General features: G+C 60.3%; 1 protein-coding gene across 4 annotated transcripts in view; it reads right to left on the bottom strand.

Moving 5' to 3' along the window:
* The window catches only part of KCNQ1 (potassium voltage-gated channel subfamily Q member 1), a 365,808-nt gene that overhangs the window by 262,452 nt on the left and 75,370 nt on the right, over window positions 1–27,986 (bottom strand). For all 4 annotated transcript variants that reach the window (XM_043923794.1, XM_043923785.1, XM_043923807.1 and 1 more), the window contains exons 3-6: window positions 8,789–8,915; window positions 8,246–8,324; window positions 7,665–7,761; window positions 6,954–7,094 (exon numbers count right to left, since the gene is read on the bottom strand). In XM_043923794.1, the coding sequence (XP_043779729.1) occupies window positions 6,954–7,094; window positions 7,665–7,761; window positions 8,246–8,324; window positions 8,789–8,915 (444 nt within the window). The remainder of the gene's footprint in view (window positions 1–6,953; window positions 7,095–7,664; window positions 7,762–8,245; window positions 8,325–8,788; window positions 8,916–27,986) is intronic.

The following is a 27,986-nucleotide window of genomic DNA, read 5'->3' as shown; positions in this document are numbered from 1 at the left end:
CAGGAGGCCTGGAGCCGCCCCCCAAGGCCCATCCTCCACAGAGAGCCTGGCCACAGATGGCACGCCGCTTCCAGACGCCAGCCTGGGTGGCAGATGCTTCACGCACCCTTTTCTCTGGGAGAACCAGATGAGCCTTCTTCTCCATTGGCGGGGGGCGGCTGTAGGTCCAGGGCATGCGCCGGGACAGCGGGGTGGAGGCCGCTGCCCCCCCACGCCCCCCATCCCACCACAGGCTTGCCTGCTGCTGGCGTCTGAGGCTGGCTCCCGGGGCCCACCCTGGCTGTACCTGCCTGCACCAGAGCCCGGGCCGTGGGCTGCCTGCTGGGTTTTCGAGGAGTGGGCTCTGAGCCTGGCAAGGGGACCCAGGGTGCCCAGAGTCCCAGCTTGTCCCGTCAGCACAGGTACCCAGCCCTGTGACGGGTGGCTGGGCCTCCCCTAAGCCAGGCCCCCCAAGCCAGGATGCTCGGCGAGCTCTGCAGAAGGGTCCGCACGTGTCCATGCAGATGAGACCAGCACAGGCGTCCACACAGAGACGGGCACACGCAATGGCTCGGAAGCCCGGGACAGAGGCACGAGGCCCCAGGAACCAAGAGTGATCTGGGCTCGGGGGTTGGGGAGGACCGCGTGTGGGAAGCCAGGTGTCCCCCGCCCCCCGGTGCAGGGCACGCTCCGGGCTCCTCAGACCCTGTCACAGACCTTCTTTGTCGAGTTAACGACATCCTTCCAGCTCTCGGAGGAAACGGCCCATCCCCGCAGAGCTGTTTGTTTTTCCTGAATTCACAGACACAAGCAGCTCGGGAATGGGCTGTTTACAGCCTGTGTGCTCGCCCCCGACGGCAGGCGATCCGGGATGCAAAGCTGCACGTCCCCCCGACGGCAGGCGATCCGGAATGCCAAGCTGCACGTCCCCCTGGGCACAGACCCGGGGAGGCGCCTCGGCCGGGGTCTCTCCTCCAGGACGGGAGACTCCAGAGGACCTGCCTGTCCCCCCAGTACATTGCATGGGTGTTACTCCATTTCCTCTTTGCTAAAGCTGCCTCCTGGACGCCAGCAGGCTGCGGGGGACGTGGGAGGCCCAGTCTAGGAGCCCCGCTCCACTGGGAACGTGGTCAGCCTGCTGCCACCCCACGGGCCATGGCCATTTGTCCAGGGCGGGAAGGGGCGGCCAGGCATGGGGGTGAGGACAGAAGTGGACTTGCGGTGCTTGTATTGGGCCGGGGGGGGCGCTCTGTCCAGCCAAGGTGCAGCCATGCCGTGAGCTCCAGACCGTCTGACGGGGTCTCAGCCCTGCTGAGTGTGCAGGCTGGCACCAAACCAGGGGTGTACATCCCCAGCTCCTCACTGTGATGCCAGGGCAGGGGGGCAGAGGACAAACCCAAGGCTAGAGGCTGCCACGCTGGGGGGTCCACGCCTCACCCAGCCTCAGGGAGGAGGCTGGAGAGACGGAGCCAGGGAGAGGGTGGCCCTGGGGGAGGAGAGGTGCAGAGAGAGTGGGGCGGGGGCGTGGGGCATCAGGACTGTCTCAGAGTGGCGAAAGGTGGGCACAGCGGTCCTGGGGCCCAGCACCCATCACCGTGGGGCTGCCCACAGAGACCTCGACCTGGCTTGGAGGGACAGCGGCCAGCATGTGAGGGGCCCACCCAGCCAGGCTTGCAAACTCAGGGTAAAAACAAAAGCAAACACACCCCCCCAAACAAGCGCGCTTCTTTTCCAAGGGAAATCATAAATAAACCCACCGAAACCCACCCAGGCCCGGGGCACCTCGTCACACAAGCACCCCCTCTCCCTCCTGGAAACTAGCTTGTGATCACCCTGGCCAAGAAGGCACAGGAGTTTGGGGGCCACGGGTCCAGCGCCGCGGGGGCAGGGCTTCTCTCCCTCCTTTGCGGGGCACAAGGGAGCCCCACACAGCCCCTGGCGGGATGCTGTGGACCCTTGGGCCCTGCCCAGGCCACATCCAGGCCCACAGCCCCTCAGCAGAGGCCCTGGAGACTCTGCCCCGGGTGCCCAGCTCAGACGTCTCCTCCTCAGGGGGCCCTTCCTGCCTCCCGGGGATCACGGCGCAAGGATCACAACTGACCACAACCAATCATGACCGTCCGCACCCAAGTCTCTGAGCACGTGTGGCCCGGGCAGCTGACCCCTGCAGGCCCCCTTGCCCTGCACACACAGGACCTCAGGGATGTGCTGGTGGGGAGAACCAGCCGGGTCAAGAGGCCCCGTCGCCCAAGGGACATCTCTGAAGCAGTGGGAAGAGGAGCCTCCTTCCTGGGATCGTGGCCTCTCTCTCTCGGCAGACTTGCTGCCGCCCCGTTTTACAGATGGGGAAACTGAGACGGTCCCAGCTCTGCCCTGGCCCCAGGGCTGGCTGCCTGGTGTGCCTGGGGCCACCCGCGCCTGCTGCCAGCCTTGAGGGGTCAGGAAGGGCCGCATGCTTAGCGGCATAAACACACACACACACATACACACACACGATGTGTGGGCCGCAGGGAGTGGGACCTTCAGGACCAGCAGGGCTGAGGGGCGTGATGGACCTCGGTGGCCATGGACACTCGAGTGTGAATCAGCTGGGGGAGGTCACTGCCTGGCATCCAGCTTGCAGGGTCGCCAGGAGAACCGTGAGCAGTAATGGCCCCTGAAATGCACAACCAGCCTTTACTGAACCCTCGCTGGGCACCAGCGGCTTGAATGGTAAAAATTCGCCGGCAATGCAGGAGACCCAGGTTCGATCGCTGGGTCGGGAAGGTCCCCTGGAGGAGGAACTGGCAAGCCCCTTCCAGTACTCTCACCTGGAGAAATCCAAGGACAGAGGAGCCTGGTGGGCTCCGGTTCACGGGGTCACAGAGAGTCAGGCACGACTGAGCAACTACACCACACGCCGGACATCCCAGGCTCTCCGCGCTCCTGCTGACAAGCCTCCCCGCGCTCTCGGAAGTGGGCACCCACCTTACACCCAGCGAGGCCCAGGGCCGCTCGGCGGGTCAGCGCGGCTCCACCCCAGCTCCTGGCCGGGTCACCCGCTGCTTCCTGTTTGCCTGTCTTCCTGATGCTGACCGGGCTTCTTTCACTCGCACTGATGCCGGAAAGTTCTTTCTCCAGATGACAAGGGCTGAACCCCACCCCAGAGGAAACCAGGCCTGAACACCACCCTCCCTGGGCCTGCCGAGTCCACGAAAGAAGCCATCCCCGGACAGTAAGGACGGAGAGACGGACCTGCCCTGTGGACCCTACTCATCCCGCAAACCCCAGCTGTGAAGACCCTTCTCTGGCCGGGCTCTCAGCGCCCATGGTCTCAGCCGCCGATGTGGCTGACAGCAGGTGCAAGAGGGACTCAGAGCTGGCGGTGGCCTGGGGTCCTGTGGACCCTCCATCTAAGCTGCAGCGCACCCGCGCCTCTGTGCAGTCCGGGCAGGGGAGGAGCCCTGGACACTGCACGGTTGGGGGGGGTGGGGGGCAGCCCACCGCTCCCTGGGCCCTCAGTTTCCCCAACTCCAGATGAGCCCCCCACACTGGGCGGTGCCAACAGACCTTGCCTGTGAACGTCTGGGGGGCCCTGTCCTCACCCAGCCCCCCATGCAGCCCCCAGACCCTTTGGCCTCACTCTGCCAGGACACAGTCCGGCCTGGGAAGTGGAACCTTCTGGAGCCAAGGAACCGGAGTCAGACTCAGTTTTAAACGGCGCTGGAACGCAGGGCGGCTTCCACCCTTTTCACTCCCAATTCTAAATTTAGATGCAGGGGTAAACAGGGCCTGGCAAACTCCGGATCCGAGAGACCCCCGGGCGCTCCACAGAGAAGCCCGTGTTTGCAAAAGCTGCTTTTCCCTCCACTCAAACTTTAACACAAACAAACGCATTTTGTTCCAAGGGCAGAGAAGAAAGTCTTAAATCCTCCCCGACACCTCAGCAGCCAGGCGTGGGGCGCCACACTGGGAGGGGGTGGGGAGCTCTCACCCCCGCGTCAGGCGCCCCACCTAGGGCGGGGGGAGCGGAGGGGACCCCGGCCTGGAAACCGAGGCTCAGTTAGCGGAGGGACCGACTTGTGATGTCCTCCTGGGACAATGCTGTCCCCGGCAGAGGAGGGTCCCCCAGCGTCCATGTGCCCCTGGGCCCTCGGAACACAGGCCTGCTTGGAAAGAGGGTCTTTGTCGATGCGACTGGGTTAACGAGCTTGAGGGGTGATAGTCCTGAGCTCCTGGGTGGGCCCTGCACCCACCAACCAGCGTCCCCATGGGAGACGGAAGGTGTGGCCACAGGCCCCAGAGCGCCTGGGCCTCAGAGGCTGGGAGAGGTGGGAAGGACCCTTCCCCGGAGCTTCAGGAGGCCGCCAGCCTCGATCTTGACTTCTTGTCTCGAGGCAGAGCGAGCACAGTTCTGGTGGTTCACCTTGCTGCGGCCGCCCCGTGGGCCCCAGACAGAACCGACCGCTTCCCAGGAGCATCCACTCATCCGGCCAAGCCTGGGGCTGAGGGTGCCGGGGCCACCCCCGGGGCACCGGCAGCCTGCCCACTGGGTCCACATGCGGCCCTGGCCAGCTTCCCCCAGCCTGCCTGCACCGCCGGCTCTGCAGAGGAAGCACAGCGCAGGGCCTGTCCCATGGCCCAGACACACAACTGCAGGGTCTGTCTCCCGCGTCCAGCCAGAGGAGCTGGTCTGGGGCGATGCCGTCTACCCATGGGGGTAGCCTGCCCGGCCAGCAGGCCTCCCCATGCTGGGTCCCTGATAGCCACACAGCCTGCAGGCAGGCCCTGGGCCGCCCGCCCCAGGTGGGGAGCCTCAGGGTGCGGGCTGGGCTCACTGCCCTGGCGGCCCGCAGTGACGCCACGCAGAGGGAGGGCCGCCTGGCCCCGAATCCCCCGCGGGCTGTCCCACTTGCACGTCCTGATTGCTTGTCCAGGGCCTGCTAGGGGCACAGCCCAAACTCGAGCCCAGCCTGCTCCGCCCACCCGGACAGCTGCAGGGACGCTGCCGCTGCGAACGGGGGTCGTCGGCCCGGAGCCGGGTGGCGGGGGTGCAGGGCCCACGGGAACAATGGCCAGGCCGGGCCCGTGGCAGCCAGGCTGGGGCCGCAGCTGACGGCGAGGCTGGGGCACCAGTGCCAAGCTGGGCACAAAGGGGCCGTTTTCCCGGCTGGCGGGCGGATGTTTGCACAGGTGTGCGCGCGGGAGCAGGGCTTGCAGGGGCCGGGCTGGGGGCAGCTCCGAGGGAGAGGCCGGGAAGGCGGGCGGGCGGGGGGGCCGGGGCCGGGCACTGCTCACCACTGAGCCCCCCCGCACCCACGCGCCTCCCACCGCGCCGTCTGGCCCCGGGGAGCCTCCCGGCCCCTGGCAGCGTGTCCCTCCACAGGCCCCGCCTGTTATCAGAAAGTGACCCCTCCCCTGCTGGGGCAGGGGACGGAGTGCCCTCCCTCCAAACCTGCCGGGGGGCCAGCCGTGCCCAGGCCCGTAGGCGGCATCAGAGCAGCTCAGCACATCCTCACCTTCCCGGTCAGCCTGGCATGTTGGAAGCTTCCAGAAAAAAAATGCTGACTCGGCCAACATGAGGAGCCCCGGCCTTGGCCTCGCCAGGGTGGGGATGGAGACACGAGTGGCTTCCTGCCCCACCCGGAGCAGCAGGGACAGGCCTCCCCCTGGAGGGTGGGGGCCCTGGGCCGAGGCCGAGTTCCCCACCCCGCCACCATTCTGGAAGGAAACACTTTGGAGGTGGACACAGCCAGCACCCCGCTCAGCCTGGACCTGCCGTTCCGTGGAGCCGGCACTGCCCCCAGGCCTCAGCCCCACCTCGAGGGTGCAGCCTGCCACCCCCTCCTCTCCTGGGCTGAGCAGGTCTGGACGTCAGCCACCAGCCCCCGACTCAAAGGGGCTCCATCGGCCACCCGTGACCTCGGGCATCTCATAACCGGTGCTGGAGTCATGCACTCTGTGGCTCGGGCTGCTCTGGATGCTCCTGGTCACTGGGCCTCCTGACGCTCCCAGGCACTGGGGCCCCTGGATGCTCCCGGGCACTGGGCCCAGGGCACCCTGCAGGGAGGGAGGAGGACCAGGCCCGGCTGATGGCCCAGAGACAGGGCTACTCCCCCGCCCGCCCTCCACAGACTGGGTCTGTCCAGGCCACCAGAACCCCACGTGTGCCGCTCCCAGGCCAGTAAGCTGCTAACTGGGAAGTGGACCCAGTCCCCTTGTGGGGACCTGTCTCCCCACAAGGCCCAAGTGGAGGGTTGTTGAGGGGTGTCCTCTGCGCCCTGAGGTCACACAGCAGTGATGCTGGGTTCCTGTTATGACCAGGACCTGGGGTGGGGTGGGGTGGGGGGCATGCGTGGTTCAGACACCCTGGCCATGGCTGAGGCACCCGCAGCCACCCACAGGCAGGCCAAGTGCTACCCCACCCCCCAGAGCAGAACCCGGGGCCCCTGCACACTGCCCCAGCCGCGGCCAGCACCAGACATGTGGGCCGGGCACCCGTCAGGATGGGGGAGCTCCCTTTCTCCCAAGGCCCCTGGTCTGGTGTGGTGGGGCTCTGATTGCCACCTGACGATGAGCTCCCGAGGGCAGGGATGCTGGGGGGCCTGGCGCTGAGCCTCACAGAGGCGGGCCCTGGGGTGCCGGGGGACTCGGGACCTGGGTGGGGGCGGACTGTGCTAGAGGGCCCGGCCCAGGGGTGGGGGAGGAGCCTGCGGCCACAGCCCCAGCAGATACCCCTCGCACACTCGCCTTCCATCCCAAGACTTGGCTCTGCAAAGCCAGCCTCACAGGCAGAAGCGTCACGGGCCCCACGACAGTGACAGCCGGGCTCCGGGCGTCCAGGGTGGGGCCCGGCCGCCCGCCCAATGACACGCTTCAAGCACTCGGGGGGCAGGTCTCAAGACCCCAGGGCCCCGGGGCGACGCGCTGTGCCCCCACCACATGCCCGGGCCCGGTGTGAGCAGTGGTCTCACGGCCCGGAGGTGCCAACTTACCACTCCCCACCACAGGGCGTCTGCGTAGCTGCCAAACTCGACCTGGCCCGACTCGTTGACGGCGTCCTTCTCGGCCAAGTACACAAAGTAGGAGGAGAAGATGAGGCCCAGGAAGCCGATGTACAGGGTGGTGATGAGCTCCTGGAGACAGACGGGGGAGGGCGCTCCGTCAGCCAGCACCCGCGGGCGCCCCGGACAGACATCACGTGCGGAGGGGCAGGGCGGGGGTGGCCTGCCAGCAGCCAGCTCCAACCATTACCTGAAAGTTCCACGTAAAACCCAGAGTGTCTGACACGCAGACACCGGGCTTGAAAAATAACCTAGTTTCCCCAACTTGTCAATGGCGAGGTCAGGTCTCCCCGTCCAGGAGTGAGGCCAGTGCCCTGGCCCTCCCACCCGGCTCTCTTTCCCGCAGGACCTCAGGGAGACGCAGGGATGGGCCTCATGAAGGGGTGCAGGCTGGCCCCACCAGCCTTCACGGGGCTGCTCAGGGTCTGCACGGGTTCCGATTTCTGGGCGTCCTGATGCTTCTCCCACATTAAACGTCCATCTTTCCACCTACCCAAGCGTCTCCTCTCCCAGCTGGAGGGAACGTGGTCACACCACCTGCCTGGCCAGCGGGGGACTCCGGCCCCTCGGGTGGGGGTTGGATGGCCTGGCTGGCTCAGGCCAAGACCTCTCTGGGGCCCCGCGTGCCCCCCGACCACGCACCTGGCGGTGGATGAAGACCACGGAGCCCAGCAGCCTCCAGGTTCCCCCCTGGCGGTCGACATGCAGCATCCGCAGGATCTGTAGGAAGCGGATGCCCCTGCGGAGGACAGGCCCCTGTGGGCGCCAGGCGACCCCGCACCCCATCCGCGACCCCGCGGCTCCATCCGCGCCCCCGCGACCCCCATCTGTGACCCCGCGCCCCCCTTCCGCGACCCCGTGTCCCCACCATCCGCGCCGCCCTCCCCCTTCCTGCAGAGGACAGGCCCCTGTGGGCTCTGGGCGACCCCACACCCCCCCATCCACGCCACCCTCCCCCTTCCCAAGCACAGCGTCAGGGCAGGGGCCACACCAGGCCTGGAGCCAAACCCACACATTCCTCAGTTCCCTGGGCGGCCAGACAGCCTTCTGGGGGGACCTCCCCAGGATCACCCCAGTTTACAGATCAGTAGACTGAGGCCCCCAGACCTTAGGGTCCCAGCCTGCATCCTAGAAGCCAGTGCTTGCCCCTGACTCAGTGTGGGCCCAGAGGCCGCCCCCCAGCACCCGCACCCCCACACCGCCGGGTCCGCAGTCGTGCGTACCTGATGGCCGAGGTGGCAAACACCTGCCCTTTGGAGCCCACGCAGAGGACCACCATGGAGGCCACCACCACGATGAGGTCTGGGGGAGCAGAGCCACCATCACCAGCCCGGCAGCTGGACACCAGTGAAGAGCCTGGCGGTCAGCGGGACAGGGCCCCACGAGGGGGACAGGGAGACGCCCTGCGGGGGAGGCCGGGCCCCCATCCCAGCCACATGTCCAGGCCTTATCGGCCGCTGAGAGCAGTGCTCACTCAGGCTGTGCTGAGCGTGACCAGACCCCTACCCTGCCCCGTCAGCAGCCTCTGGGGGGGACGACCTGGGCGCCGAGGCCGGCCACTGATGGGGTCCTGGGAAGTCGCCCTGCTGGCCCGGGGTCCCAGCCCCATCACGGCTGGAGGAGGCTGCTGGTCTCTCAGGCCTCAGGGGGACTCCACCTGGTGGTGTGTGTGATGGGGGTCTACCTGCCAGATTCCGGGGGACAGTGCCCAGCCTGTGTCTGGAAACCTTGGGGTGAACCTTCTAGGGGGGGCGGACATGACTCACCAATGATGGAAATGGGCTTCCGGGCGAAGCGCAGCCGGCCCCAGATGCCCACGTACTTGCTGCGGCAGCCAGCCGACCAGAGGCGGACCACGTACTCCGTCCCAAAGAACACGACCAGGACAATCTCCTGCGGGGACAGGGCACATGAGCTCACCTTGCAGCCGCACCTGCGGGCGGGAGCCACACCAGGAGCCTCTGCTGAGACACGTATGGGGAGCAGGTGGCCTGGGCCCCCGTCTGCTGCGTCGTCCACCTGGACAGGCCGGCCGCCCAAGCCCAGGTCCACCACTGCACTCGGCACCATAGAAAAAAGGTGAGACATTATGACCGAGTGGGCTTTATACCCGGAATGCAAGGTCAGTTCAACACATGAAGATCAACCAGTACAATACATCACATTAACAGAATGAGGGGGGAAAAAAATCACATGATCTCCTGATCACAAAAGATGCAAAAAAAAAAAAAGCATTTGACACAATTCAGCACCCTTTCATGATAAAAACTGTAATCAAACTACGGACAGAGGGAACCTGCCACTGGGTAATAAAAGCCATATATGAAAGCCCCACAGTGAACACTGCACCCACACAGAAAGGCTGGAGGCTTTTCCTCTAAGATCAGAACCAAGACAAGGATGCCCACTCTCACCGTGTCTATTCAACACTGTACTGAAGTCCCAGCTAGAGCTACTAGGGAATAAATAAAGGACTTGCAAATTGGAAAGGAAGAAGTCAAATTATCTCTGTTCACAGACAATATGATCCTAGGTATAGAAAGCCATAAAGATTTCATGCAAAAAGCCTGTTAGATCTAATAAATGAATTCAGCAGAGTAGGATAGAAAAGTGAAACTGTTAGTCACTCAGTCGTATCAGTCTTTGTGATCCCATGAACTATAGCTCACCAGACTCTTCTGTCTATGGAATTCTCCAGGCAAGAATACTGGAGTGGGTAGCCGTTCCCTTCTCCAGGGGATCTTCCTGACACAGGGATGGAACTTGGGTCTCCCTTACTGCAGGCAGATTCTTCACCATCTGAGTCACCAGGGAAGTTGATCAGAAAAATTTTTGCATTTCTATACACAAACCATGAACAATCTGGAAAGAATACTATAAAACAATTCGATTTGCACTAGAAGCAAAAAAAATTTAAAAAAGACTTATGAATCAACTAAGGAGGTGGGAGACTTGTATGATGAAAACTAAAAAAGATTGCTTCAAGAAATGAAAGATGACAAATAAATGGAAATACATGTTCATGGACTGGACGAATTAATACAGTTAAGAAGTCAACACAACTCAACAATTCAAAGTGATCCGTAGATTCAATGCATCCCTCTCAAAACCCTGAAGACTTCCGCCTCCCCCCCCCCCCCGCCCCGCCCCCTGAAATAGCCCTCTTAAATGCAAAAGAAATGCTAAGGGGCTCTGAACAGTCAGAGCAAGGTGCGGGGCACCAACAATGGACTATCCCTCGGCCTCATAAAGGAGGGAAGTTCTGAGAAGGCCGCCACGGACAGGCCTGAGGACTCTGTCTGCAGCTCGTGTCCTGCTCCGTCTTCGCCCCGGAGGCCCAGCCCTGTCAGAGCACTTTGGCTCCCACGGGTAAGGGCACAGGCCCGGGTCCCACGCCCGGCCTCGCCTGTGCCCCCAGGGAGCCACGGTGGAGGGTGCTTCCCAGGGCTCCGCAGTTAGAGTGGCATACAGCGCCCAGTGTGTGTGCTGGGCACGCTCAGGGCGTGCTGAGAGAAAAGGTGGGGAAGTGTCCTTTCGTGACAAGGTTTCTGGTGGGCAAGGCCGAGTTGGTCAGGGTGGGGTGGGTACCCCGGGGGCACCTGGGACGGTGGAGCCCAGGGCCTGGATCTGCTGAACGAAGGATGAGCAGCCTGGGGCTCCCTGGGACAAGCGCTTTGTCTCGTACGCGTGTTTCCCAAGATTCCGGCCCAGCCAGTCCTAAGAGGGTGTGATGAGTGGATGGCGGCCAAGGAGGCCCCCGCGGTGAATGGGGAAGCAGGTGTGAAGGGTCCAGCTCCTGGTGTCTGGCCATCATGACAAGGGCCACAGAGCCGCCACCTCCAGCTCCCCAAAGCTGAGACGCCAGGGCCAGCACCTTCACAGAGGGAGCCATGGGCCCACTGATGGCCCCATGGGGACGGACAGAGCCCCCCAAAGAGCAATCCCCAGAGCCTGTACCCCAGCTCTGCAAATCCACACACCATTGGGCTGATCAACCACGAATGAGGGTTTTTGTTACTTTGATACATTTTTTTAATCACTTAAATACATTCCTCAGCCACGTCCTAAGTATATTCAATGCGGTGGAAGTCTTAGGACCACAAAAGAGCTTATGACAGACATTCAGATGAAGAAGCGCCTCCCGGGAGGCTGCTGGGGTGCTCCCCACCCCTCCCTCCACTCGATTATCCTAGCCTCTCACTCAGAGCTACCCGGGCCCTTCTCAGGCTGGCGGGCTCAGGCTGCAGGACTCCTCCTTTGGAGGAGTGAGGTGTAGGGATAATTTAAAAGAAGGCTAATCCCCAAATCCTGTTTGAGTCTGGAATGCAGCTGGAGGCTGGGGCTGGTTGCTGGGGGCCTTCACCCCGTCACCGCGAGCGCGAGCCCCAGCCGCAGTGCTCATCACAGTGGGGCCACCAGCGCGCTGGGCAGGGGAGGACCTGGGTCAGTGGGCGCACACACGTGCCTGGGATGAAAGGATCTCCACGCCGTCAGCCCTGAGCGCTGGGCAGCATGGCACCCGGGGCCAAAGCCGGGCCCTCAGGACTGAGCCCTGCTCACTGGGACCCGGGCGTCTCCCTGTGGCCTTGGCCCTCAGGACTGAGCCCTGCGCACCGGGACCCGGGCGTCTCCCTGTGGCTTGGGCCATCACCATCTCTTGGAGCCCCCTGTTCACTGACCCAGGTGCTAGGAGGGCAGACGGGCGGGCCCGAAGCTGCGGACCAGCAGGGACTCTGGCCCTGGCCACCCTGGGCCAGGGGCTACTCCGGGGGTTTGACTGGACTTGACTGTCCATTTGTGGAGGCTCGGGGTGGGTGGGCCAGGACCTGCAGGAGGGCTGACCCCACGTCATCCTGTGGGACCACCTCTGAGTCAGGGGACCCCCCCCCCCCCGACCCAATGCCAAGAGGCCCAGGGTAGGGAAGGGACACCTTCTCTCAGCTCCAGGGAGAACCAGTGAGACCAGCCTCTAGTATCAGCGATCAGACCCAGAGGATGATCCCCTCCCCTGCCCAGCTGCCCTCCTAGCCCTGGGCTTTCTCTGCCCTGGGCAGGGGCAGGCCCGTAGCTCAGCCATCTCTGTAGACCAGGACCGGCGTGGGCCTACAGCCGCCGCAGAGGCCTCCCGCTCCCCCAGGGCCCGGCAACGGCAGACCCCTCCCCCACCCCTCTGCTCAAGCCCCAGCCCGGCCCTGTCACCCACACGGAGGCTCCCCTCGGCCCCCAGAGCCTCCCATTGGCCCGGGGCGCCCGCCCCGCCCCTGTCCCCAGGGCTCTGTATCTGGCTCTGCCCCGCCTCCCGCCCCCTTCCCAGTCCAGCTCAGGCGCCCAGCCCACCCCCCACAGCCCCCCAGCACACCTGACTCCTCCGCTGATAGCAGAGGCGGCGGAGGCCCCATCCGCGGCCCACGTGGGGCCCATGTGCCCGGATGCAAGCAGAGGTCAAGGATGTGGCCCTGAGCCCCGTCCTGCGGGGGGAGGGGGCGTCCTCCCGCCAGGGACCTCTGCCAAGACTGCCGCCACTGGAGGGGGGAGGGCCCCCTCCCACCCCCCTCCCACCCGCCACCGTCCCTCAGACACAGCAAGGTCGCCTCCCAGCTGCGGGCGGCCTCATGGACCAGAGGCCTCCAAGCAGCTTGGTGCTGGGACCAGGGCTCAGACTGAGACTCCACGCCCGCAGGAAGCAGTCCGGACAGGGAGACACGGGGGCCCCAAGCAGCCAGGAAGCCCCCCAGGGGGAGGCCATGCCCTCCTGCTGTGCGGCGGTCCCCGGCCCCCGTGTGTATCTCTGACGATGGGTGTGGAGTGGCCATTGGCAGTGACTATTTGAAAAATTTAAATTTATTTCTAAAATCAAGTTCCTAAGCAACCACCCAATTAAAAATGGGTAAAGAAGGCATCAGCTCAGATGGTAAAGAATCCGCCTGCAATGCAGGAAACCTGGGTTCGATCCCTGGATCAGGAAGATCCGCTGGAGAAGGGAATGGCAACCCACTCCAGTATTCTTGCCTGGAGAATCCCATGGACAGAGGAGCCTGGCGGGCTACAGTCCACGGGGTCGTAAAGAGTTGGACAGGACTGAGCCACTAACACTACTAAAGAAGGCATTTCTCTAGAGAAGACGTACAAATGGTCACCCAGCACATTCAAAGATGCCCTGTCTGTTCATCAGGAAGCTAACTGAGGCCACAGCAGGCCACCTACGCCTAGCAGGCCGGCAGCTCTCAGAGAAGCCGAGTGCGTGTCGGCACAGGCGTGGAGCTGCCGGAGCTGGGTGCATGGCCGGTGGGAACGCACGACGGCGTGGCCGCTGTGGAGAGCAGGATGCAGGGTCCTTGAAAAATCGAAAATAGAACACACTCGGCGATCCCACTCCTGCATGGATCCTCTAAACAATGAAGAAAGAAGAAGGAAAACGGGACGTTGGAGCTCAAAGAGGTTTGCACACCCGTGTTCACTGCAGCACTGTTCACAACAGCCAGAAGGTGGAAGCAACCCACGTGCCCCCTGCCCCGCCCCCAGCGGAATCGCACGCGGCCTTAAAAGGAAGGAAACGCTGACAGGCCCGGGATGGGGATGAACCTTGGGGACACTGCGCTCGGTGACATACACCAGACACAGAAGGACAAATCCTGCGTGATCCTCCTCACAGGAGGTCCCTGGAGGGGTCACATCCAGAGAGACAGGAAGTCGACGGTGGGGCCAGGGGCTGGGAGGGGGTGCGGGGGCCGGAGTGGCTGATGGGGCAGAGTCTCTGTTTGGAAAGATAGGGACCTTCTGGAGGCGGACGGTGTGATGTTTCAACATGTACTTAATGCCACCGAACTGTGCACTTAAAAACAGTCAGGGTAGTAACTGGACCTTCTATGCGTGTTGCTACAATGCTAATAAAAATAACCTATCCGTGGTTGTCAGGGGCTGGGGCCGGGGGGGACAAATGGGAGCCGCTGCTGATGGGTGAGGACAAAGGTCTGAAACAAGACGGAGGTGGCCAGGGCACAATGTTATTGACAAGTTAAATGCACTTGGAAACAGTGACCTGCGTGGTTTATGTGTTTTTCCATGACACAAATGTCCCCATGTCCCTGGGGCTCTGCGCTCAGGCCTTCGCCTAGACCTTCGGGGCCGGTCCAGCAGGGCGGAAACGGCCACCCTGGAGCCCGTGGCTCTGAATCTTCATGGCGCGTGTGTTAGTTCAGCATTAAATGAGCAGACGGGCTCAGCCACTGTGTGCAAAAGCCACGCGGGCACAGCCAAGACCCCCGGGGAGGGTGAGGGGGTAAGCGAAGCGCAGAGCCCAAGCCACTGCTGGACATGGGCGTATCTGAGCCCCTGAGCCTGCGTGCCAGCTGGGCAGAGGGCGCTGGCCTGGGGGCCCGCTCACTCTACATGAGCAGGCCCTGCCAGGGGGCAGCTGGACGCCAGGACCCCCGAACTCGACCACGTTACCAGTAAGGGGCATGGCCGACACCCTCTGACGGGGTTTCGAGGGTGACGGGGGTTGACAGCAGATCTGTGAAGCCTGTGAGTGGAGATAACGGTTCAGTGAAGCAGGTGCTTATCTGACTCTTCCAGCTCTGGTCCACAGAGGGGGGACGACAGATGCCTCGGGCGTTTCGTAATCACCATGGCTCCACCGCTCCCTGCAAGAGGGGTGACGGTCCACGTGGCAGTCTTATCTGTCGCTTCATCTCTATCTGCTTGCGAACCCTCTCAACCACCGGGAAGGTGGTCCACAGTCCAGGGGGCTGTGAGGCCCAGCGCTGCCCACACCGCCTGGCTCAGGGGCTCTGGGAACAGCCCGCGAGCCCAGCCCCCACGCGACAGACGGCGAGTGGCCTGGGGGCTCAGCCCCGCGCATCTGAGCCTGCACGTGGAGCCTGGCCTCTCGGATAAAAGGGTTGGTTTTGTCCTTCTGCCAAACAACCCAGGAAGCCTCGTGGACCCTTATCCTTATCTCCCTGATGCGCAGACGTAACTGCTCTGTTATCTTCATAATGAAAAACCAATTTTAAAGAGATTGAGATGCTTAACTGCCGGGAATTAAGCACTGGGCCTTGTGTTCTGGAGGCGTGCGTGCTGACGGGAAGCAGAAATTGGGTTTGAGGACAGAAGGCATCACGTCCTCCCCGGGAGCCCCACGGCCAGACGTGAGGCCAGCTCAGGGGCTGGGGGGCCCCTTGCAGGAGCTCCTGGTCCCTCAAAGGCTTCCCGGGTGAGAAGGACGCCTGTGTGTTCTGGGATAAACAGGATTTCACCAGGCAGACGGGGGGCCCAGAGGAGAGGCGGACGTGGGGGCCAGACCACACCACCACTGGAGCCAGGGGTGCGGGCAACCAGGGCAAGGTCTCAGGAGGGCGCGCGGGCTGCCCGGCCCTGGCCAGGAGGTGTTCCCGTGGTGGGGGCCGGTGCTCCCCACACTGAGCCTAGGGCCCCAGGGCCAGCTGTTCCACCTCCACGTGGGACCCGATAAGCCACAGAGGGAGCCAGCCTCGGCATTCCCGGGAGGGTCAGCTGGCCCGAGCGCGCGGGGCAGGCGCGAACGCTGCTCAAAGGCTCTTTGTTCAGGGGCCTGCCTGTGGCCAGCTGCTCCCAGCCGCGCGCCCGTGGTGAGGGCCTTGGGCTTCCTGGTGACATGTGCTGGGCACAGCTGGGCCCCCCCAAGGAATACCAGCACCCCCCCCATTCCCCCGCCTTCCCCCTGCCAGCGCTGTGCTGCCCGGGGGGCAGCCTCACATGCTGGCCCTGCCAAGGGGCAGGGGGTGGAGGGGTCCACGTGGCGTTGGGATGCAGCCCGCCCAGGACCTGTGGGGGACTGACCACCGCCCCTCCCCAGTCCAACCCCGGCTGACCTGCCGTGTTCGCCTGTCCCATGACACCCCTGAATGTACAGCCAAACCCTGACCCGGGCCCCTCCGCATCTTGCCTGAGGTCCCAGCCACCCGAGGTGGTCCTCATGGGTCCACCCTCTGCTCCAAGGGGCCTGCGGGCCAGGCCTGGGTCAGACGCTGGGAGAAAGGGGTGACTGTGCCTCGGTGATGCTTCCGTGACCTGAGGGGCACCCAGGCTGGGCCAGAGGGGCAGGCCGAGCCCCCAGAGTCTCTGCTTCCCCAGAGGATGGTAAGGTCCAAGGTCACCAAATACCCAATGGTGACCCCGTCTGTGGAACAGGGTTGCTGGCGGGACCCACCTCCAAGGGCAGTGGGGAGGCGACGTGAGAAGAGCTGAAGAAAGGATCTAGAAGATAGGCTGGTGCTGGGTGGGGGGACAGGGTCCCCAGCACAGGCGGGGGTGCATGGAGGAGGGCTCTGCTCAGATGGGTCCAGCTCAGACGGCCCCTCCCAACCAGTGCCCAGGCCGCCATCAGGCACTGAGCCCCTCGCGGCCTGTCCTGCCACCCCGGGCAGCAGCACCCAGCCCAGCCCAGCGGACCCCTGCCCTGCCCACCTCCGTGGCTGTGTCTGCAAGCCCGGCCCAGGGTTGAGACCACAGGGCGCCCACCCGGTGCTGGGAAGACCACAGAGAAACACCGCCACTTGGTGGGGGGGGGGCTCCTGCTCCTTCCCTGGCCCCACGTCCCACTCATGGGGCTGCCTGCGAGGTGGGGAGGGCCAGAGTCTCCCCACGCCTCGATGAGCCCGTGTCCTCTCCCTGAAGAGGGTGGGTCCCCTGGGCTCCCCCGGTGCTCTCGGCCCCAGCCTCCCGCGAGCCACACTCTAACACGTGACTGAGACCCCTCAGGCTTAGCGGCCACCGGGCAGGGCCTGGGATGGTCCACCTCCCAGAGGGGCCCCTCCTCCACCGCGAGCCCCGGCAAGCCCTCTTCCAGGGAGAGAGCCAAACTCAGCGAGGCCCCTGGAGCAACCCCTTCCTGCAGCCCACCCCATGGAGAGCCGGTGGGTGGGGGCAGCCCAGGCCCCTTCAGCCCCCTCCTCCTGTCTGAAGTTCTACAGTAACTGCGGACTCCAGCGCCTGTCACTCGGGGCACTGCACGCGGGTCCGAGCCCTGCGCCTCGGGGCGCATCACGCCCTGCACGCTTGCAGACCTATTATCGAGAGGACCAACCCCCAGCATCGCAGGCTTCTGAGCTCAGCCTGGGAGGAAAGGTCGCCCACCCCTGGTGGGGAGGAGAGCGGCCCCGCCCTGGTTTTACTCTCACACGGACTGCTGGTGCCAACCCATGGCTGATCAGAGGCACCCGAGATTTGGGGGTTTAATGAGACGCCTCCAGCCCCGGGACCCGGCTTGCCGCCCTAGACACACGTCGGCGACACGGGGTGCCCGGCACTGCCCGCTTCCTCCCCGCCCCGGTGTCCCCAGGTCAGCAGACGCTCCGGCACTTGGTGGTGTTGGGGTAGACAGATGTGGCAGCAAGAGGCCTTCTAGCAGGCGTCTGCTCTGTGCCCAGCACCAGGCTGGGCAGATTCTGCTGAAGCAAAGCCTGCTTGTCCCGCACCCCAGGGTGCCTTGTGGACGGTGGGCACCCAGGAGGCACTTGGTAAGAAAAAAGAAAATATAATCTACACAAAATCTACACAAAATATAATCTACACAAAATCTACACAAAATATAATCTACATAAAATCTACACAAAATATAATCTACATATTTAGCTGTGCTAGTGTTTGCATTAATGAGTGAGTTTCAACCGTCCTGGGAAGAGGCTCTTACAAACACAGCAAAACCACTGGCAAGGGACGCGGGAACAGTGTGCAGACGAGCTGTGTCGGGGCCGGAGGAGGGTCGGAGGGGCCAGGAGGTGCCTTCCTGCCCCTGGAGGGGCTGCGCTCAGCCCCGAACTCGGCCTGCGAGCGCCACGCCCGCCTCTCTGATGACCACTCAGGATAGCGCTTCATCCGTGAACAGGTAAGCCTTTTTGGTACTTATAGCCATTTACTTCTAATCGCATTGGGATCTAATCAGGGAATCTACATAGCCTCATCTCAGTTTTGCAAAGTGTGTTAGGTGTTTGCATGGTCACATGAAACGATTGGTGTTTACAAGTGTTCCACGGGAACAGACCAAGAAAACACCCCCACTGGGAGGATCCACAGCTAAAATGCGGGTTTGAAATGTGGCCCTGAGGCTCTGCCTCTCCTCCTGCTGCGTCTGGGCTCTGTGGATGCCAGACCGAAAGCAGGGGGTGAGGTCACGGCCCCCAGGCCTGTCCACCTCCCGGCTCTTGGAACTGAGTCCTCAGAAAGCCAAGCAGCCCAGGAGAGGCTGGGGGAAGAAGGCCTCCCCCGTGCGGCCCGCCATCCAGAGTGGTCCAGGCAGAACAGAGGTGGGCCTTCCCCAGGGACCCTGCCCACACTGTGAAGGTGAGTCCTGCAGGCTGGTCGCTAGAAGGAGCCAGGTTTGGGGGTGCTGGTTTCACGTCTATAGGCTTCAGGGACAGTGATTTAGGCTTATTGTTAGAATCCAGAATGACCCACAACTGCAACATGTAACCGTCGATGCCTTCACTTACATTTCACGGGCTAGAATCGCCCGTTCTGAGCGAGATGTCCCGAAGTGTCCCGTGAGTGTCGTAGTCGACCCCTGCGTTTCCAGCAGCTTTTGCCATCCATATGTTGTTGTGCTCTCGGAGGCATGAGCGTTTACGGCCATGTCTTCCCTGGAAACGGTGCCTCTTCCGGGCCAGGCGTGGCGCGGACCCCGCTGCTCCCCACCCTGCGTTTGTTTTTTCCTTCTGTGTGCACTTGCTGGGCATCCCTTGGCCTTCCCTTCATTTTTCAACTGTCATGACCAGTGTGTTTGACTGAATTCCTTTGAACAATGTGTTTGTTAAAAATAAAAACCCTCTGGGGGCTTCCCTGCGGGTCCAGTGGTTAAGAATGTGCCCTGCAATGCAGGGGACACGGGTTTGATCCCCGGTCCGGGAAGATCCCACACGCCAGGGAGCGACGAAGTCCGTGCACTACAGCTGCGGTGCGTGAGCCCAAGCCTGCTCGCGAGCCACGACCACTGCAGCCCAGGAGCCTGGAGCCTGCGCTCCGCGACAGAGAACCCCCGCAACTAGGAGCCGGAGCAGCGCAGCTAGAGCCGTCCCCCACTCGCCGCAACTAGAGAAAGCCCGCATTCAGCAACCAAGATCCGCTGCAGCTAAAAAGAAACACATCTTTTAGAAAATAAATAAAAACAAAAACCCTTCTGACAGTCTCTGCCTTTAAACAGAGGGGTTCAAGTGATTCACATTTAGTACAAAATTGGATGTGTCTGGCTTCTTTCCGCCTCACTCTCCATTTGCTATTTCACTTTGCTGTCTCTTTCGTCCCTTGTCGTTGCCAAGTTGATCAGCATGTTACTCATCCCCTTTTTATTCACGGAGCCCTTGCATCCCACCACTGTGATCCTTTAGTTCTTGAACCCACAACCACGCCTGCGCTGGCCCAGAAGCGGCTCCCACCGCAGAGCCTCCCCTACGGCTTTCTCCCCAGCGCTGCTGGAATGCAGCGGCTCTGCGGGTGGATGGAGCATCCCCAGTGCTGCTCTCACAGACCCCCTGAAGCCCAGCACCATTTGCAAGAAGGCTAACTTCACCTTGCAGTCAACTAGCGTCCTGTGGCCGGACACAGATGGCGGGGCCAAGGCAGGAGCAGGGGGGCCGGCGGGGTCTCTGGGCAGGACCGAGGACAAGTGCTGACTTCCCCGAGGGACGTGCCCATCCTGAGGATCCTGCTCTCGCTCCCCACGGCCTCTCTGGCAACCACCTGCTGTGATGATGAGACGTGGAGGACCCACCAGGCTTCAGAATCTCGACGACGCCACGAACCAGACGAAGCCAAGCGTCCTGGGCTTTGCTGCCACATTTCAGGAGGTGGAATTCTTTGAGTGCCTGCACTTCGGTATCTGGGAACATCTTCCTCCCAAGCAGATAAAGAGGAGGAAATGGCCCATCCTTCCTTCCTTCATGTATTCATCCTGGTTCCAACACTCTGCCCCCTGCCCCCTGAAATGGCTGGGCCAGCTTGCCATCCTCCCGATGCTGGGAACACCACCATCCGGCTGTACCCACTGCGTGCCAGGAGCTCTGGGTAGACCACGTCCTTGACACTAACTCACAGGCCTGCCCCTGAGGGCAGCGGCCTCTCTGTGGGCCACTCAGCGCGCACCTGCTGGGCACCTGGGCCTCCAGCCCGTGCCCGAGGCCACCCTTCTTCCGGGAACGCCGGGGAAGAGCACCCAGGGTGGGAAAGCACCTCTGTCCACGCAGCCCCCTCTCTGCCTCGGCAGCCCCCTCTTTCCTGCCCTGGGCCTTCACCTCTGTGGCTTCTCCCCTGCCCCTCACCCACCTCTCCTCTCGGCACTGCTCGGGGCCGGTCCACCCCTGCCACCGGCTTCCTCCACCTCCCGCTCCTCTCATCACACCGGGAGCCACCTCACTTCCTGCTCACGGGATCGCCGTGGTCACGTCCAGCGGGACGCACGGCCGGAAGACAGGAGCCTCTCCCGTCCTGCTCCGGCTGAGTCCCGGGCTCTGAGCAGGGGTCCAGGAGCGGGCTGGGCTGTCAGTACCGGAGGCAACAGCAGTCCCGAGGGCCCCCCCCTCACCCCAACAGGGCAGGTCAGAGTGACTCCCGCTCCCCCTGCTCGACAAGCCTGCCCCGCTCAGGGACGATTCAGGATTGACCTGGGTGCCCCCAGATTCACAAGGTGAAGCCTGCGCCCCTCGAATGTGACTTTATTTAGAAACACGGTCCCTGCAGCTGCGATTAGTTAAGACGAGGTCATTAGGAAGGACCCCTAATCCAACACGACTGGGGTCCTTATACAGCAAGTCCCCTACATACGAACCTCCACATCGAACCTTCAAGGAGGCGCGTGTGTGTGCACGTCCAATCACGCAAGTTACTTCACGTGTCTGAAGGGCTTTGCCACATGCATGCATCACGCGTCACGGGGGGTTGTGCCTCTCAGGACTGTACAGAGCAGGAAGGAAATGGCAACCCACTGCAGTATTCTTGCTGGGATAATCCCACGGACAGAGGAGCCTGGCGGGCTACAGTCCACGGGCTCACAGAGTTGGGCACAGCTTAGCGTCTAAAGCACAGAGTACAGTAGTGCGGCGTCTTGGTTTCAGGCCCAGGATGCCCGGAACCAAGGGTAAAGCGGCGCTGATGCAGCTGTAACTGCTGAGGACAGCCACGTGCTGACAGTGGACACACACGTGGGAATACGTGAGCAAGTGGAGGGGGGCGTGCGAGGAGCACACACCCAGCCCGGAAGGGCACCGCACGGCCGGCTGCGTTAACGGGCACTGAGGCGACTGTGCCGGACTCAGGGACCAGCTGGCCTCACAAACGCGCTCTTGGACGGAACTCACCGGCGTGGAGGGGGCTCCCTGTGAACCGCAGACGTGAGCACGCAGATGTGCAGGAGAACCCCACAGAAACGTGAAGCAGAGGCAGGGTGACACTTCTACAAGCCGAGGAATGGCCAACACTGACCCTCCAGAGCTGGGGGAGATGCCCCCCAGAGGCCGTCTCCCAGCCTCAGGTACCAAACCCTGCACCTTGATCGTGGACTCCTGACTTCAGGGGTGCCCAGGGCTGCAGCTGGACAGCAAGGCTGAGCCAAGGGTCCCCAGGGGCGTCCGGGCCATGTCCTCCTGGGAAGGGGTCCCAGAACATTGGTCTCCCCTTCCCCACTGCACGTGCAGACTCACGATGTTGTCGGCCAGCAGAAACCAAGGCCCTGGGTGGGAAAAGGGGAGCGTTGGTGGGAGAGGCATCAGGCTCAGAGCAGAGGAAAGGCGGGGGGGGTGGGGTTCGGGAAGGCAGGCCCTGAGTCCCAGGAGGAGTGACCAGCAGGGAGGGACGGTGGGAGGGCAGCCTCGGGTCCCGTCAGGCATCCGGCAGCCACCCTGACATGTATTAAAGGGACCCCCCACCTTCCCTGGGGCAGGGCTGTTTTGGTTCCGGGCCAGCTACACGGGGTTGACCTTCAGCCTAGGAGCCCCACTGCTGAGGGCTGTTTACCCCAAAGAAGCCCCCCACCCCAATCGCTGCCTCAGCTGCTGGGCAGGGGAGGAAGGTCCTGGGGGAGGGGGGATTGTCTCTGCCAAGAGCCCCAGCTTCTCAAAGTGTCTGATTTACAAACTGACCCGGGGACTTCCCTGGCGGTTCAGTGGTTAAGACTTCACCTTCCAATGCAGGGTGGACGAGTTCCGTCCCGGGTCAGGGGGCTAATATTCCACACACCTTGGGGCCAAAAAACCCCAAAACAAAACAGAAGCAATACTGTAATAAATTCAATAAAGACTTTAAAAATGGTCCAGGTCAAAAAGAAGAACTGACCCAGAACTAGAAGCTGGCCAACGCAGGGACCGGATCCGGACTCGGGTCCGTCCCAAGGATCTGGGGGAGGTGCTCTCGTCCACGCGTGTGCACAAGCTCGTGTGCGGGCACGTGTGGGAGTCTGTGTGTGCGTGTGGGAGTGAGTGTGCGCTCCTCACGGGCCCCCCTTCTGGGTCCTGACCCCTGGGGACTTGGTCGGATTCCCCACGTCTAAAGATTTTAATGACAGGCATGAATTGAAACTTTGTTTTTCCCTTTCAGTAATGTTTTCAGGGATTGAGAGGAAATTGTGCTCGGTTGCGCTATTTCAGGAGCGGATGAGTGTGCAGCTTTGGAGGACGTGCACTGTGTCAGAGCTGACGTTTACTGAGTACATGTGTGAGACGGGCAGATGCGCCGTGGACGCGAGGGTCGGCGACAGAGAGGGGCCGCCTTCCCGGGGAGCAGGCTGAAAGGAAGCGTCAGGAAGTCTGACTTTCAGCCCCCCGGGGGCCCCCCTCGCTGGTGACCTCTCCCCAGAGGGCAGGGTTGCGGCAGCCCCGGCAGGGAGGGGGCTTGGAGCAGCTCCGGGCTGAAGGCCACCCACTCTCGTCCCCTCTCGAGGCGCCCAGGAGGCCCCTGCGTACGGACAAACCCATGGCCCCTAAGCCGCCAGGGAGTGACACCCATCGTGAGTCCATCCTGTCTCCAGTGTGGGCTGCGGCCCTGGCCACTCGGGACGATGCCTCCAAAGACATAAACCACGGTGGATGACCCAAGGAGTCCCGGTCTACAGTAGATGCTGAGTGCCCGGCAGAAAATGCTCCCCCAGAGAAAACGCGAGCCCCGGAGGCTTCCCGTGTTCCCTCAAACACCCCCAGGGAAACAGCAGCTCCACCCCAGCCCCTCCTAAACCGAAAGGCTGCCCAGCTCATCCTGTGAGGCCCGGGGTACCCGAAGCCAAGAGCAGCGATGTTACAAGCAAACCACAGACACCTCCCTCGTGAACACAGAGGCAAAAGTCTGACGCAGAATTTCAGCAAGTCAAACCCAACAATGTATTCTATTAAAATGCATGGTGACCAAGTGGGCTTTTTGTTAAGAATTCAGGGTTGGTTTACATTTGAAAACCTGTCAGTATAGGTCACCATATTAAAAGTCAGAATGAAAAACGTAGAAAATCATCTCAATAGGTGCATAAAAAGTGTCTGATGAGATCCAATAGCCACACCAGACACAAACTCTATTCCCAACCAGCTAGGAAGAGAGGAACTTCCTGTGTGGATAATGGGCACATACGAAAGCCCTCTGCTTGGTCACACTTCAGGGGAGAGAGCGAAAGTCTGCCCCCAAGACCAAGAACCAGAGAAGGACTCCAGCTCTCTCCTCCTGACCAACCCTTGTGCAGGTCCCAGCCAGGATGTCAGATAAGAAGAAGAAATAAAAGGCACTGCAATGCAAAAGGAAGAAAATAAAGCTGACTTTATTCAGGACAACATGTTCATCTCCATAGAAAATCCTAAAGAATCTACTTAAAAAAAAGCTTCCAGAACTAATAAGTTTAGCAAAGCCACAGGATACGAGGTTGGCACTCGCAGCAAGCAATCCAAGAGAGAAACTGAGAAAATGATGCTATCTCAGTAGCTTCAAAACCGAGAGATGCTCGAGAACTCCTCTCACAAATGACATGAGACCCGTGCCCTGAAAACATGGGTGAGTACTGCTTTAAGGATATCTAAATGAGGGATATCTAAATCAGGGACACATCATGTTCAGAAAAAAACCGCCTTTATTAAGATGTGTGTGATACGTTAATTCATCTAATTGCTCACAGCAGGGCTAATCAAGTTTCCAGCAGGATATGGGGGTAGAAATGAACAGACTGACTCTGAGATGCATGTGGAAAAGCAAAGGACTAGCTTTGCCAACATACTTTTGAAAATGAACGAAACTGGGGGATTAACCCAGCCTGGTTTCAAGGCTTACGATAAAAGCCACATGAATCAAGGAAGGTCGACGGTGGCAGAAGAGATCAGAAAGTCTAGAAACAGTCACACAGATGGTCAGCTGATTTCCATCAAAGGTGTCAAACTAACTCGATGGGAACAAGGGGCTGGCAGAATTGAATAACCACAGGCACGAAAGATTTCACCTCCATCCGTACCTGTCACTGTATATAAAATTAAACTTGAAACGCATCGCAGATCTAAATATAAAATGTAAAACTATAAAACATCCACAGAAAATGTAGGAGAAAACTCTCGGTAACCTTGGATCCAGCAAAAAGTTCTTAGAACGCAAAAAAAAAAAAAAACCACATGAACCTTGGAGAAGGTGGTGGGAGGGAACCCTGAAAAATTGGACTTCATCAAAATTAAAAACTTCTGTTCTTTTGAGAGAAGCTGTTAAAGAAAAGCAAAGAGTAGCTACAGATTGGGAGAAAATAATCACAAAACACAAACCTCATCATCAAAAATCTATTATTTAGACTTATCTGCAGAATATATAAGCAACGCTGACAGCTCACTCACATGACCAACGAGCCAGTTACTTGCATGGGCAAAAATGGAAAAGACACTGGGTGGGTCCAAAAAGATGGAGGAACACGTGCATGGCAAGCAGGCACGTGGGGAGATGCCCGATGCCATCGGTCACCAGGGAAATGCAGTTAAAGCCATGGACGGGGCCTCGCACGTGTTAGGATGGCTGAGGTGTACAAGTAGGGCCACACTGAACAGTGAGGAGAACTCGAACTGGTCGAGACAGACTCAGATGGAGGGAAGGCAAAAGGAGAGAAGCATGGAGAACAGTTTGCAGTTTCTTAGAAAGGTCAACGTGTGCGGAGCCCACAGTCCAGCGTCCCAGGGGTTTACCCCAAAGGAACGAAGACATATGACCACTCAGAAATCTGACGGCAGTAATCAGCGCGGCTTTAATCATAACAGCCGAAAACTGGAAACAGCTCAAATGTCCATCAGCCTGCGAACAGATAAACAAACTGTGGTACATTTTATCCTTTCCAATTAAACGGAAACAAATTACTGAAAGCAGGCCACAACATGGATGAAGCTCAAATGTGTTCTGCTCCGTGAAAGAAGCCAGACACAAAGGCTGCAGAGCTGAGGATGCCTTTCAAATGACGTCCTGGAAAAGGCAGGACCGTGGGGACAGGACGTGTCCGTGATTACCAGGTGCTGGGGGTGCGGGGGCAGGCGGGGGGCTGCCAAGGGCACAGAGGGACTTCGGGCTGGGGGGAACGTTCCAGGTCTTGATTGCGATGGCGACGCAGAGACGGTGAAGGTTTGCCAGGACTCGCTGAACTGTGCACCTAGAGAGGAGACATTTCAGCGGACGAAAACGAGAACCAGAAAGATCACAAACCAGTCCGAGAGAAAGGAGAGTAAATGGATGGTTTGAAAGATGAGTTGGTATGTCAGAGGGAGAGATGTGCTAAGTGGAAGATCGGGTTTGGGGAGATTATTTTAAAATCATCCTGGGTGACAAATTGCTCCTACATCTGCCCAGAGTAGATGCCCGGCCCTCACCAGGCCCACTGAGCTCGGAGCCACCCTGCCTCAGGTGCCTGCAGCCCCCAGCCTCCAGGGCAGAGAAGGCTCCCCATCCGCTGCCCCTGCCACGCAGCCGGACCCGCGTCTGCTGAGCCCCTCGGCGTCCACCTCCCCCTGACCACTGTCCCTGGTCCACACCCAGGTCTCCAGCCCGACTCAGTACGGATGCTCACAAAAGAGGCGCCGATGAAGCCGGAAGCCCAGAGGATGTCCAGACCTCACTCCCCAGACCCCAACCCCAGTCCTGCACTGAGCCTGGCCCAAGGCCGAGGGGGCCTGTGAAGGCTCTGTCCAGAAGCTCCTGACCCGTCCCCCACCGCCAGGAGGCCCCCAGACTCACTGCCTCACCCATCTGCCTTCAGAGGGCCGGGATCACATGTGGGCCAGGTCCTCACCAGCACTCTGACCCTGGGACGCACCATGAGGAGCGCTGCAGCCCCCGACCCCCACGCCCGCCCCCTCCCACAGTCCAGGGCTCCCTGAGTCCTCAGAGCACCCACGTGGCTCCTCCACCCCCCAGAGAGAGGGCTCCCCACTAAGGGGTCCAGTTTGGCAACTCAGGCCCTCCCTGAGAGGCCCCCAGCACCGTGACCCCCATCTAATGCAGGTGGGCAAAGAGAGGAGGGGAGGCCGGCTCCCCCAGGAAGTGACATTTGAGTCAGTTCAGGCACTCAGTCGTGTCCGACTCTCTGCGACCCCATGGACTGCAGCACACCAGGCCTCCCTGTCCATCACCAACTCCCGGAGTTTACTCAAACTCACGTCCATCACGTCGATGATGCCATCCAACCGTCTCATCCTCTGTCGTCCCCTTCTCCTCCCGCCTTCAATCTTTCCCAGCATCAGGGTCTTTTGCAATGAGTCAGTTCTTTGCATGAGGTGGCCAAAGTATTGGAGCTCAGCTTTAGCATCAGTCCTTCCAATGAACACCCAGGACTGACTTCCTTTAGGATGGACTGGTTGGATCTCCTTGCAGACCAAGGGACGCCCAAGAGTCTTCTCCAACCCCACAGTTCAAAAGCATCAATTCTTCAGTGCCCAGCTTTCTTTATGGTACAACTCTCACATTCATACTTGATCACTGGAAAAACCATAGGGTTGACTAGATGGACCTTTGTTGGCAAAGTAATGTCTCTGCTTTTTAGTATGCTGTCTAGGTTGGTTATAGCTTTCTTCCAAGGAGCAAGTGTCTTTTAATTTCATGACTGCAGTCATCATCTGCAGTGATTTTGGAGCCCAAAAAAATAAAGTCTCTCACTATTTCCATTGCTTCCCTATCTATTTGCCATGAAGTGAAGGGACCAGATGCCATGATCTTAGTTTTCTGAATGTTGAGTTTTAAGTCAACTTTTTCACTTTCCTCTGTCACTTTCATCAAGAGGCTCTTTAGTTCCTCTTCACTTTCTGCCATAAGGGTGGTGTCATCTGCATATCTGAGGTTATTGATATTTCTCCCGGCAATCTTAATTCCAGCTTGTACTTCTTCCAGCCCAGCATTTCTCATGATGTACTCTGCATATAAGTTAAATAAGCAGGGTGACAATATACAGCCTTGACGTACTCCTTTTCCCATTTGGAACCAGTCTGTTGTTCCATGTCCAGTTCTAACTGTTGCTTCTTGACCTGCATATAAATTTCTTAGGATGCAGGTCAGGTGATCTGGTATTCCCATCTCTTTCAGAATTTTCCACAGTTTATTGTGATCCACACAGTCAAAGGCTTTGACATAGTCAATAAAGCAGAAGTAGATGTTTTTCTGGAATTCTCTTGCTTTTTTGATGATCCAATGGATGTTGGCAATTTGATCTCTGATTCCTCTGCCTTTTCTAAAACCAGCTTGAACATCTGGAAGTTCAGGGTTCACGTACTACTGAAGCCTGGCTTAGAGAATTCTGAGCATTACTTTACTAGCGTGTGAGATGAGTGCAGTTGTGTAGTAGCTTGAACATTCTTAGGCATTGCCTTTCTTTGGGATTGGAATGAAAACTGACCTTTTTCAGTCCTGTGGCTACTGCTGAGTTTTCCAAATTTGCTGGAATATTGAGGGCAGCACTTTCACAGCATCATCTTTCAGGATTTGAGATAGCTCAGCTGGAATTCCATCACCTCCACTAGC

This window comes from Cervus elaphus, chromosome 2 (genome assembly GCF_910594005.1).
Source record: "Cervus elaphus chromosome 2, mCerEla1.1, whole genome shotgun sequence".
NCBI classification, from domain to species: domain Eukaryota; kingdom Metazoa; phylum Chordata; class Mammalia; order Artiodactyla; family Cervidae; genus Cervus; species Cervus elaphus.
This window is presented reverse-complemented; position numbering and strand designations above follow the sequence as displayed.